We start from the raw sequence: 13,235 nt of genomic DNA, 5'->3' as shown, positions 1-13,235 counted from the left end.
ATCTTATATAAATTTAATTTATATTTTTAATATTATATATATAATCGAGTCAACTCACGAATGAATGAGTTGAGCTTATCCAAGTTCAAGTTCGGATTATTTAATTTATAAATTTAATTAATTTCAATCTCAAACTCGACTTACCAGCTTACGAGTTTAATTTATCGAACTATTAACGAATTAAATTCGAACTAGTTCATGAGTTAACTTGACTCACTTTTAGCCCTAAGCATGAATAATGCTAAAAATTTATAAGGTGTGTGGGTTTATAATTTATAGACTTGGAATATTTTTGGAGAATAACATCTTCTGCATTATTTCTTTCGATAGAAATCGGTACTAATTGAAAAACATTGTATGCAACTATTGTGTCTATAAAAATGTAGAAATGGTATAACGTAATTATTCTAAATATAGTGAAAAAAATTTCGGAATTTTGTGTTAGTTTGTATTGGTTTTCTTGAGTAAAAAAAATATTTTTTAAAAAATAAAATATTTTTATTCAATTTAAAACCTATTTAAATAGGTTTTTTAAAAAATTAGCAATACTTTTTCTTAAAAAAATATAAAAATAAAAGATATTTTTAATATTTGAAAACTCTTTTTAAAAATCTATTCAAATATAAAATATTTTTTGTCGGTTAAAAGAAGATTTTTTTAAAAAAACCAACCAAACTGACCCTTTGACCTATAATTTTTATTTGATTTTAAGATTTTAATATTAATATTGGTGCAAGATATTTTTTATATAATAATATTCATATAGTATTACTCATTATATGTGTACAGTAATATTTATCGATACATATAGTTCCGATTTTCGGAAAATTGATTTTTCAGGCTATTTTACAATTTATTTCGCAAAATTCAAGATCACAACCTATTAAGAAGTAGTGAGGTAGGTCTAATAGTAAAAATTAATGAAAATAAATTTAAAAATTATAATTAATAGGTCAAATTTGACTTTATGAGAATTATTAATCTTTCTATGTTAAATTTGACTAGTAAAAAATAAATACTCATTTGTTATTGATTTATTTTTCTCATCACTAACAACTTTTTGAGCCGAAATTTATTTTTAGATAGTTTTATAGCGGTAGAAAAAAGTTAGCATTTAAAAATCTCAGAATCAGAATCAATGATAAAAGTAATTTTTACTTTGATAATTGTGTCTTAAGATTAATTTTAGCCATTCATTCTTTATTTATTTCTTTAAAAATAAATCTCAGTCGCTCATTATTTTACACCGCGAATTTTGAAGCGAACTTTTGACTAGTATTTCACAAACACCTCCTAAAGACCCCGAATTCTATTGCATGCTCTCCAAATAACATGTCCCTGGCCTCTCTCACTTATATGGCTGAGATTATCTTTGCTATTTATTTTTTTCTGTAGTATTTTTAACCCCAAACAACTAGGTTCTATTTCTCAATCTTTTCGACCTCAGTTCCATAGGAGCAAGTCATAAAGATTGAGAAAAATCGGTCATTCACAACCCCTGATAAAGGATTACTTAAAAAGTTAAGGATTAGTATAGTAATCTTTTTGAAAATTTTAAATTGAATGGATTCGGTCTTATACATACGCGAGGAAGGTAATCAAAAAAGAATGAATAAGAAGAATTCATATATATAGAAAGAGTTTAACAAAAGATATAAACATTTCAATAATTATTATTATTATCTCGTCAGAAATGAAACAAAAAATTCGTGTGATTAACTACAGATAAATTCGACATGTAAGTGCTAACCGAATTTTCTCGTTTTCACGTCCATTTCTATCTCATTCTTCATCCTTGAGCACAAAATTTCAGCACCCTTTTACTATTATTATTAATGGTGGATTCTATGGTGCCTTTTATTGTTGTGTCTAAATTGCCTAACTTTCTTTTATAGATAAAAAATAAAATGTATAAAGTAAAAGTAAAATATTTAAAATTTATTAAATATTATTTCTTTACCTTTATTAATAAATTAGACACTATGTCTTAGGCACCATAACATTCACCATTATTAATTCATGTTTTTACCACTTTAATTACAATACTTACCTCAGCCTTTATTTAAACACAAATGCTAACCAAAAGTTAAAAAAAACTAGTGACCAAAAGAGAGAAAAATGTGTCGAGTTTGAGAGAAAGATTAGTAAAGATTTTGTTGAGTTCATACACATTTCCAGCAGCTCTTCATAATGTTAAACCATTGTTCTTGACTAATTCTTCAAGAATTTAAGCATTATAAGCCTAAATTCTTGTTTTTTTTTGTTTTTGTTTTGGGTGCACTATATAAATTCCAGCAAGGTAAACTATCACCTTTTACCCCCCCCCCTTTTTTTTTCAGTTTTTAACATGAAATTAAGGGGTTAAGTTGCTCTTTTTCATTTCTAGAAAATCATTCTTGAAGGTCTTAAGGACGCACACCAAAGGCATCCGAAATTCATCACTTTTCCTAGAATGATGGTTTAATTTGGCCAAGAGGACTGGGAGTTACTAACCAATTTCTTGTCTTTGCTTAGGTGATCTTTGGTGTTTAAAGACCTTAAGAGCTAACCCAAACATGTGATAAGGGTAAGGAGTTAGAATATATTTGTACTTGATTTAGTGTTTATATGAGCTACTTTGTGATAATTTTATGTAAAATTTGTACTTCTAAAAACTGTATGAATTATCTCTATTTTTGACTTGTTAAATATGTAAAATATAAATATTTAATGCCTATAATTCATGTATTTGATGGCTGAAAAAATGGTACACTGGGAGTTTAATTTTTCAAGCCTTAAAAGTTATTAAAAAATGGAAAAACACATGAAAAAATGCCCTGAAAAATTAATCACAAAAAGTGTAAAATGGTACACCGACTTGTGCGTTTAACTGCAACCTCCACACATTAAATTTATAAGTGAAATTAATTTTATTTAAAAATTTATTTAATCTAGTTTATTACTCTAAGATTTCAAATTTTTAGTAGTTCAGAATTGGAAGATATAAATGTTTAAAGATCACAGCCTAAAATAGAAAAGATCATATTTCAATACTTGTGATAGTAACTTCCAATACTCATAACTCTTAAAACTGATCAGCTCTTGGAGTGCAACTAATGCACAATTGTTGTTGTATGGATTGAGAGTCTCCAATCTAAAATTCAGGTTAATTGAGACCTTATGGTAAAAGTTATGCAAATTAAAAGCAACAATGCTTGCTAAATTGAAAAATAAGGTTTGCTAGATTTTTACTCGATTTTCAAAAGGCATAACTCCCATCTTAATGTAGCAATGGATCTGAGGATAAAATGGAAAAATAACAATCCTACGAGTAAAAGTGTCATTATAGGATCTAAGGAGAGTAACTAAAGAGTAATGTAGTAGACAGAAGAGTAAAACGAGAATATCATAAAATAATACGGTCAAGGTGATAAATTATGATTAATGGCTTAGAGTAGGTACATCCCCAGCGTTTAGCGTCGAGTCAAGGGATTCACGTTAATGCCTTTTGGACAGGTGGCGCTAAACACCATATCACCAGCGTTTAGCACCAGCACCGAATCAAGAAGTGGTCTCCACGTCCGTCACTCAATCACAGCGAGAGTTATTTTATTTGATTTTTAAATCAAATAGAAAAGAAGAATAGATACTATTAGGTTTTCATTTAAATTGTGTATCAAATAGGATTAGAACTATAAAAAGGGAGGAGATTTGCCTTGCACCCTTTTTCTTCTCTTCTTTCACATTTTTTCATTTTTATTTTTTACACAATTAAAATTTTGTCTGCACCATAAACAACTAAATCTCTATTATTAAAATTAAGAGTTCTGTTTATTTTGATGAATTCATATTATTATTCTTTTACTTTTTATTAATACACTGATTTTTGTTCAAGAATTGAGTTTAATTTTTCATCCTAAGGATTATAGTATATTAAAAAATAACTCTTTTTTGAATTGAATTTTTTTAAATCTTGAAAAAGTTAAAATCATTAGAATTAAGCTTGAAACCCTTTTCTCATGATTCTTCAATTATCTAGATTTAATTTAATCCATAATATATAATCAGGTTTCTTTTGGGTTTTTGGGAATTGTGTGGCCTTTAAACTGAAAATTGGACTTAACCTCATAATACAATTAATTGATAAAGGAATTGACAGTTGATTAGGTTAGGAGAAATTAAATTGCCAAGAAATTGGAATTCAATTACTTAGGATTTTCCATGAATTAAATCTTTGCATGATCAAAGTAGATAAATATAATTGTTAATCTAGAATCTAAATATCTCCAAAATCTTAACTCTTCTCTCACATTATTTCTTCGCACATTTATTGTTTGCTTCCTTCAATTCATTTTTTTTATAGTAATTGCTTTTGAAACCCCTCATTTTTGCTTGTCTGAGTAGAATAATCAATTGACCATTGCTTGATTAATCTGTTAATCCTTGTGGGAACGATAATCCACTCCCATGGTATTACTTGATACAATCCGGTACACTTGTCAGTAGTTTGTGATTTTGAAATTCCGCATCAGGTGGCCTTTCGGGTGCTGAGTCAACGTTGGTGTATTAATGTGGCCATCTTTTGCCATGCTTAGATAGTTCCAATGGCTACTTGGCTAGGTGACGTGGATACATTCCCATTTAAACCCAATTTGGTCCCTCCTCCAAGAATTCAACCATGAGACCTTCTACATCGACGACAACCTCTCTTCCTTCCTCAACTCTGATCAGTTTCGTCGTGATTGCTTCACTCAATATCGTGACATCAATTCAATGGATCTGTCAGCCACAATGAAGGTCATAAACTCCTCGCTGTCTCTTTCTCCTTGGTCTGAGGCGATGCCGCTACGCTCAAACTCGACAATGACATCTTTGGTGGAGGAGCCGCCATCAACGGTAGATTCAAACTTTTCCTCCCCAAGGGAACCTACTCCCTCTCTTCACGAACGAAGCTATTGTGCCTTCTCTTGTTGACATTGGAATCCAACGCTTAGATTTTCTGCAACTAGAAAACCATTTTCATCTTCGTCCAGCTCTAATAGTAGTACCTGTTCACACCCTGCAATGTTTGAATCTATTAGCAACTTTCCGTGACCGAAAACTGAAGATCAGGTTGTGCACTTCGTACACCTTAGCCTTCCACTCTCCAACGCTTTTCGTCTTCTCCTATCACCTCCAATTCGTCCTTCCTACTAGCTTTTTCTTCGTGACAACCATACCAAGAATAACAAAGCTTTCAGATCTTATAGGTATCGGATGGAACAATCTTAAATGCGAAGGGAATAAAAGGAGATCTCTATGTAGAACTCACGCATGCGGTAGAGGATGACGATGGCACGAGGAAGGCGGTGGTGCCACTTGGACCACGCGTTGTAATGATGTAGGCAGAGGAGAAAAACATGATCTGGACAGTAGCCATTAGAAGGTAACTGGATAGAGCTCTTTGTGGCAGTATTATCACCTCCCATCATGGTTTCTCAACATCAATAATAAAAAGATAAAGAAGAAGACAAAAGAGATGAAGAAGAAGAAGGAGGAGGAGATGAAGAACACTAAAACAAGCACCTCGAATATTAAAAATTAGGATTGTATATTGGGAGAGGGACCAAATTGGGTCCAAATTAGAATTTTGATTGTCCAACACAGCACAATATGGCCACATCAGCACTCCAATGCTGACTCAGCACCAGAAAGAACACTAGAGACTCTTACGATGTCCGAAACTTTATCTATCTATAGGACCACTAGTGAAATTGGGATCTCGAAAATCAAATCGAGTAATTGTGTAAATCTCAAGGATCACTATGGAAATTTACTTGGTATAATTGAGTAAGCCTTAGAGTCTGTTTGGATAGGTCCATAAATAACTTTTTTTTTTTTTTTACTTTTAACTTATAAAAAGTTATAACGTTATTGTTTGGTGCAACTTCCATAATTAAATTAGAACTTTTTTAAAAAAAAAAGTTGTTTTAGTACTTATGAAAAAATAAAAAAAAATGATTTCTCTTATAATAATTTTTTTTATTATTTTTCTTTTAAAATAAATACTTTTAGGACTAAAAAATCAAATATAAAATAATTTATTCATAAACTACTTTTAATATAAGTATTTTTTGTTCCTCACAGTATGTCCTAATCTAACAGATCAAAGGCTAAAACTTTATTCAAACTCCTAATACTTATTTAAGCAGACGAAAAAATTGACTACTTAACTAACCTAAATTAATTAATATAAATATTTATTATTAAACCATTTTTCAAAAATAAACTTAATTAAATTATTTAGCCATGATGGGCCTTACTCCATCTTCGTTCCTTGCTGGACAAGGAAATGAACTCGCTTTAAATCAAAACAAAAAAAAGAAGGAAATGAACTCTCCGAGTCGCTGTCGCTCAACACTCGGCTGTTACACCATAGTTTGAAATTTCAAAGTAACAACCACACTGCATTCTTTCCACTACTACCCCTTCGCTTCGTTGCCGTTTGCCATGGATATTAGGTTTTCCTTCCCTTACTCTCCGGCGGAAACCGCAAAGGTCCGAGCGCTTCGCTTCCAAATTCTCAGCCCCGACGATATTGTAATTCTTCTCAACTCAAATCATAATGCTTCTTACTCGAACGAACCACAATAATCGTGATCGTCTTCTCATTCATGTTGTTATTGTTCTCGTTGCAGAGGCGAATGTCTGTGGTTGAAATCGAGCATGGGATTGAGAACCCAAAGGTTGGAGGGTTAAGCGATCCGCGCCTTGGAACCGTTCATAAGAACATCGATTGTGACACGTGTGGGGCTGATATGGATCACTGCCCGGGGCATTTCGGTCACTTGGAGCTCGCTAAGCCAGTGTTTCACGTCGGTTTATTGAATACTGTCCTCGCTGTAATGCGTTGCGTCTGCTTCAACTGTTCCAAAATTTTATCCGGTCAGGTATCTTCTTCTTCCACCACCATCTCCCTTAGTATCAGTTCGTTTCACTGTGTATGTGATTGTCAAGGAAAATGTTTATGTTATCCAGATTCTTGTTTAGTTTTCTGAGTTAATTTGGGAGTAATAAGACGATTGGTGGAAAGTGGTTTGTCTAGTTGAGTACCGCTAGATAGTAATTTAGTCAAATATGTCGAATAATCTGAATTTTCAGCTATCAACTTTGTACAAAGACAACGTGAGTAATATTGCAATTCTCGTGGACTTAGCCGGTGCGTTTAGTTTTATTCTTCGGAGGCTTATAAGTACATCGCAAAATTTCCTCAGATTACTTGGTACTTGTTATTGCTTAAGAACCTATTATTCCAAAGCAAAAAATTCTTCAGGACCTACTTGTCCTATTACTAGATAATTTTGTATGTGGGGAAAGTGAATTTTATGGTGTACTACTTTAAGCAGAACAACAAAGAGTTTAAGCAAGCTTTGAAGATTACAAACCCAAAAAGTAGGTTGGAAATGATGGTGAATGCCTGCAAAAACAAAAGCTTTTGTGAAGGTGATGACGGAGATTTTGAGGATCCTATTAGAGAGGGTCATGATGGCTGTGGTGCTCGGCAGCCCAAGTTAACTATTAACGGTATGAAGATGATTGCGGAGCATAAAATTCCGAGGAAGAAAGAGATTCTTTCTGCTGAGAAGGTAATTGATTCATTCAAGTTCTGAATTTCTAGCTAGTGCACATCTATTTTGATCACTAAAGAGACACTTACATAGTTGGTAACATGTTAAATCCATTGAAGGTTCTTGATATTCTAAAGGGGATAAGTGATGAGGACTGCCAGTTGCTGGGCTTGAATACTCAGTATGTACGTCCTGAATGGATGATTTTGCAAGTTCTTCCAATTCCTCCTCCATCCGTGAGACCTTCTGTTATGATCGACGCATCCTCTAGGATTGAGGCAAGTGTTAACTCTTGTCTTGCCTTTATCTTAATGTGTTCACTGTTTTCACATGTTCCACAGGTTCTTAATTTAAATTCAAATATCCCTTGTCAATGTGAATGATAACTGATAGCATTTTCATAGACAATTTTGATCATCAATTGTGTTATTTCAATTATTGACTTCTTTTTTTCTTTGTTGAATCTAGGACGACTTAACTCATCAGTTGGTCAGGATTATCAGGTCCAATAAGAATTTGAAGTCACATGAGAGTAATGGATCACCTGCGCGTGTTATTTCTAAGTTTGCTCAGTTGTTGGAGTTTCACATTGCCACTTATTTTGATAGTGCGTTGCCTGGGCTCCCGAGAGTATGATATTGTTCAGACACCTATTTTAGTACTGATATAAGATATGTTTCTGTTATAATAATTCATTTTGGGAACTTTATATAACATTCACAGGCTGCTAAAAAAAGGCCTATCAAATCAATATGTAGCAGGCATAAAGAAGATGATGGTCAGATTAGAGGAATGTTGGGGAAAAGAGTTGATTTTTCTGCTCGAACACTAATTACACCAGACCCCAACATTAATATTGATGAAGTGGGAGTACCACGGAGTATTGCTTTGAACCTTACATACCCAGAGACTGTAACTCCATATAACATCACAAGGTTGTTATATGGATATTCTTTTCCTCTTGCTTATCTTTTAATGCATTTTCAATCTTTAACTAAATGAAAAATTAAACTTTTATTCCTCAAATAAAAAACAGGTTGAAAGAACTTGTAGAGTATGGACCTGATCCTCCACCTGGGAAAACTGGTGCCAAATACATCATTCGTGATAATGGGCAAAGGCTTGATCTCAGATATTTGGAGAAAAGTAGCGATCTCCATTTGGAGATTGGATACAAGGTATTTGCCTTTAGACAATAACAACTTTAATTCTTTATGGTTTCTTCTAAGCCTTTTAATAGTTCCCAATGTTGTGGTTTTAGGTAGAACGTCATTTAGAGGATGGAGATCTTGTACTCTTGAATCGCCGACCCAGTCTTCACAAAATGTCTATCATGGGGCACAAAATCAAAATCTTGCCTTATTCTACGTTCAGGCTTAACATGTTGGTAACTAAACCATATAATGTAAATTTTGATGGGGATGAAATGGATATGCATGTTCCTCAGTCATTTGAAACCAGGACAGAGGTGTTGGAGCTCATGATGGTGCCTAAATGCATTGTGTCACCTCAATCAAATAGGCCAGTAATGGATATTGTCCAAGATACACTTTTAGGATGCAGAAAAATCACCAAGAGAGATACCTTCATCACGAAGGTAATGTACAGTGAATTTTTATATTACTGCAGTTTACTTATATGTCACAGTTCTTGTACAAGATATTCAGAGGTCTGATAAGATTTTGTTATGTTTTGATTTTTTAGGATGTTTTTATGAACATTCTGATGTGGTGGGAGGATTTTGACGGGAAAGTTCCTGCTCCAGCAATATTGAAGCCAGAGCCATTGTGGACTGGAAAACAAGTTTTGAATCTTATCATTCCCAAACAAATAAATTTAACTGGGTATTCTAGCTGGCATGATCATATGGAAAGTGGTTCATCAATAAGCCCTGGGGATACTGTGGTCCGAATTGAAAAAGGGGAACTACTTACTGGAACTCTTTGCAAAGAGACACTTGGAACATTTACTGGACGTCTCGTTCATGCCATTTGGTATGCAGCTACAAAATTATCAGACAAATATTTCTACTTGAGTTTGCTAGCATCTTTTGATTACCATAGTCCATTTACCTTTACAATGGAAAGCTCGGTGAATTGTTCTTAATCCAAACTTTACTACTAGCAGTCTAGCCACACTGTTAAATATCTAATATTATAATGTCATAAAGTTCCTTCTGATATAGTTCCGTACTTCCTTTCTTCTTAGTTCACCCCAACTTATTATTGGCTTGATTACAGGGTAGATGTTGGTCCTGATGCATCTCGTAAATTTCTTGGTCATATTCAGTGGCTTGTAAACTACTGGCTTCTGCAGAATTCTTTCAGCATTGGAATCGGTGATACAATAGCTGATGCATCAACTATGGAGTTTTTTAATAGGAATATTTCAGAGGCAAAGAAGAAAGTAAAATACTTGATCAGGGATGCTCAAGAACAGAAGTTGGAAGCTAAACCTGGATCGACAATGATGGATACACATACACTCGAGAAGAAAGTGATTGATGTAATTCAATTATATTGCTTGTGACTTTGCTATATTGTTGAATACCGCATTTGGTTGAATTGATTTTTTATGTTATTGGATATTTTAGGTGCTGATACAAGCTCATGAAGATGCCATAGAAAAAGTGAAGATGAGTTTATCTGAGAGCAATAATCTGAAAGCAATGGTGACAGCTGGTTCCAAAGGAAGTTTTATCAACATATCTCAGATGACTGCTTGTCTTGGTCAACAGAATGTTGAGGGCAAGCGAATTCCATTTGGGTTTACAGATAGGACATTGCCGCATTTTGTAAAAGACGATTATGGGACTGAAAGCCGAGGCTTTGTGGAGAACTCATATCTCCATGGGCTAAGCCCGCAAGATTTCTTTTTCCATGCCATGGGAAGTAGGGAAGGATTTATTGATAATGCAGTGAGGGTATATGAAACTGGATACATCCAGAGGCAGCTTGTGAAGGCTTTGGAGGATATCATGGTCAAATATGATGGAACTGTTAGGAACTCTTTAGGAGATGTCATACAATTTCTCTATGGAGAAGATGGTATGGATGCTGTTTGGATTGAAACACAGAATCTTGATTCCCTGAAAATGAAAAAGTCAGACTTCAATAGGACCTTTAGGTATGAGTTTGATAATGAGAACTGGAATCCTAGTTACATGCTTGAAGGGCCCATTGAAGAATTGAAAACCAGCATAGAGCTTCGTACTGCACTTGAAGCTGAAGTTTTAAAGCTTGCGTGTGATAGATGTCAACTTGCAACTGAGATTACTTGTAACAGTTCTCTACCACTGCCTGTTAACCTTAAGAGGCTTATCAGGAATGCTCAGAAGGCTTTCAAGATTGACTTTCAGAAACCTTCTGATATGCACCCACTGGAAATTCTAGAAGCTGTTGATAGGCTGCAGGAGAGACTCAAGGTTGTTCCTGGTAATGATCTTGTGAGTCAAGAAGCACAGAAGAATGCTACTCTCCTATTCAATATCCTGTTGCGCAGTACTCTAGCCAGTAAAAGGATTCTGCAGGAATATAGGCTTTCCCGTGAGGCATTTGAGTGGGTAGTGGGAGAGATAGAATCAAGGTTCCAGCAGTCACTTGTAACTGCTGGGGAAATGACTGGTTGTGTGGCAGCACAATCAATTGGTGATCTTGCTACTAAATTGACTCTCGAAACATTCCATTATGTTGGTTTAGGTGCTAAGAATGTTACACTTGGCGTTCCCAGGTTAAGGGAAATCATTAAAACAGCTAGGAGAATTCAAACGCCTTCCTTGTCTGTGCATTTGAACCCTGGGTCAGGTGTAACTTCGGAAAATGTTAAGAGAGTGCAGTGTGATTTAGAGCATACTACTCTTAGGAGAGTGACCCACACTGCAGAGGTGTGGTACGATCCAGAACCAATGAGTACGATAATTGAAGAAGATGTTGATTTTGTGAAGTCCCACTTTGAAACGCCTGATGAAGAAGTTGCTCTCGAAGGAATCTCACCTTGGTTGCTTCGCATAGAACTGGACCGTGAGATGATGGTGGATAAGAAGTTGAGTATGGCTGGCATTGCTGAGAAGATCAACCTTATGTTTAATGGTGATTTGGAATGTATTTTCAATGATGACACTGCTGAAAAACTTGTACTTCGTTTCCGAATTATGAATAATGAAGCTCACCCAGGAGAGATACAGGATGGTTCTGCTGACAGCGTTTTCTTAAAGATAATAGGAAGCAACATGCTGAGTGAAATGACCTTACGTGGCATCCCAGGCATCAACAAGGTTTTCATGAAAGCCATTGATGTTCAGAAGTTTAACGAAGAAGACGGTTTCCAGAATCATAAGGAATGGATGCTTGAAACTGAAGGTGTCAACCTGTTGGCTGTAATGTGCCATGAACATGTTGATGCAGCAAGGACTACAAGCAACCACTTAATTGAAATTATTAAAGTCCTTGGAATTGAGGCAGTTCGGCGTGCTCTCCTGGATGAATTGCGGGCTGTCATGTCTTTTGATGGATTTTATGTCAATTACAGGCATTTGGCGTTGCTGTGTGATACAATGACTTATCGTGGGCATTTGATGGCAATTACACGCAATGGTGTCGACCGGAATGATGCTGGACCAATGATGAGATTCTCATTTGAAGAGACAGTCAATGTTCTCCATGATGCTACTGTATATGCTGAAACTGATCACTTGAGGGGTATCAGGGAAAATAACATGTTAGGCCTGCTTGCACCCTTTGGCACTGGACAATGTGCTCTGTATCCCAATCAAGACATGCTTAAGAATTCTAATGAGCTCCAGCTACCTAGTTAAAATGGATGGCGTGATTTTCGCATTCTTGCGGCACAAAATCTCCTTTATATAAGCGCTACATCACCAAGTTATAGTCCTACTTATCATATTTATTATTTACAATATCAGTTGTGTGCAAAGTATACTTCATTGGCATTTTCTTCAGGTAGCCATAGTTTGTCTACACAAATACATACAGTCTCACATCTATCTATCTATCTATCTATCTTTATTATATAAAAATTGATATCAACTTATTTTACATTGAGTTTAAATCGTATTTTTTTCCTATAATGAAGGCATGTCAGCGACGTTAATTACAAGAAATCAACCAATTATCCCTTAGTAAAAGATTTTTAAAAAATAAAACAAATTATCTATTATTATTCAATTAAAACAAAAAATATTAATTAAATACAATAAACACACTTTAAAAGTGTCATAATAATAATTATAAAAAATTTCAATCATAAATAAAAGTTCTTCTGAATAAATTTAAATTTGGCACATTTTCTTAGTAACTATATTCAAACATGTTAAGATTATAAAATTAATTCATAATTTTATACTATATTTTTGGTACTTTTATTTTTATTAATTTTTTTTAACCCAAGTAAATTTAAATTTGACACCTCTCCTTATTAGATATATTCAAATATACCAAAATTATAAAATTAATATATAATTTTATATTACCTTTTTAGTGTTTCTCATTCTTATTATTTTTTTCTAAGTTTTTTCTTTAATTATTTTTAAACCAAAGAATACTATATAAGAAGACAAAGTATGACAACTAAAATAAATGAAGAGGTAATTTCGTACAACTCTCCTATAAAAGATTTATGTCTTTATTAAAA

The 13,235-nt window shown here is 33.9% G+C and overlaps 1 protein-coding gene across 1 annotated transcript; it reads left to right on the top strand.

Annotated features, from left to right (window-relative positions):
* Positions 1-6,373: 6,373 nt before the first annotated feature.
* LOC107466589 (DNA-directed RNA polymerase II subunit RPB1-like) lies at positions 6,374-12,577 on the top strand. The gene is made up of 11 exons (XM_016085589.3): positions 6,374-6,558; positions 6,657-6,908; positions 7,365-7,604; positions 7,706-7,864; positions 8,055-8,216; positions 8,310-8,521; positions 8,623-8,764; positions 8,848-9,183; positions 9,291-9,580; positions 9,827-10,091; positions 10,180-12,577. The coding sequence occupies exons 1-11, from the start codon at positions 6,469-6,471 to the stop codon at positions 12,397-12,399; spliced, it is 4,368 nt and encodes a 1,455-aa protein (XP_015941075.1). The 5' UTR covers positions 6,374-6,468; the 3' UTR covers positions 12,400-12,577.
* The last annotated feature ends 658 nt before the right edge of the window (positions 12,578-13,235 follow it).

The sequence above is a fragment of the Arachis duranensis genome, chromosome 9 (genome assembly GCF_000817695.3).
Source record: "Arachis duranensis cultivar V14167 chromosome 9, aradu.V14167.gnm2.J7QH, whole genome shotgun sequence".
NCBI classification, from domain to species: Eukaryota; Viridiplantae; Streptophyta; class Magnoliopsida; order Fabales; family Fabaceae; genus Arachis; species Arachis duranensis.
Note: the sequence above shows the minus strand (reverse complement) of the source record. Positions and strands in the feature narration are given on the sequence as shown.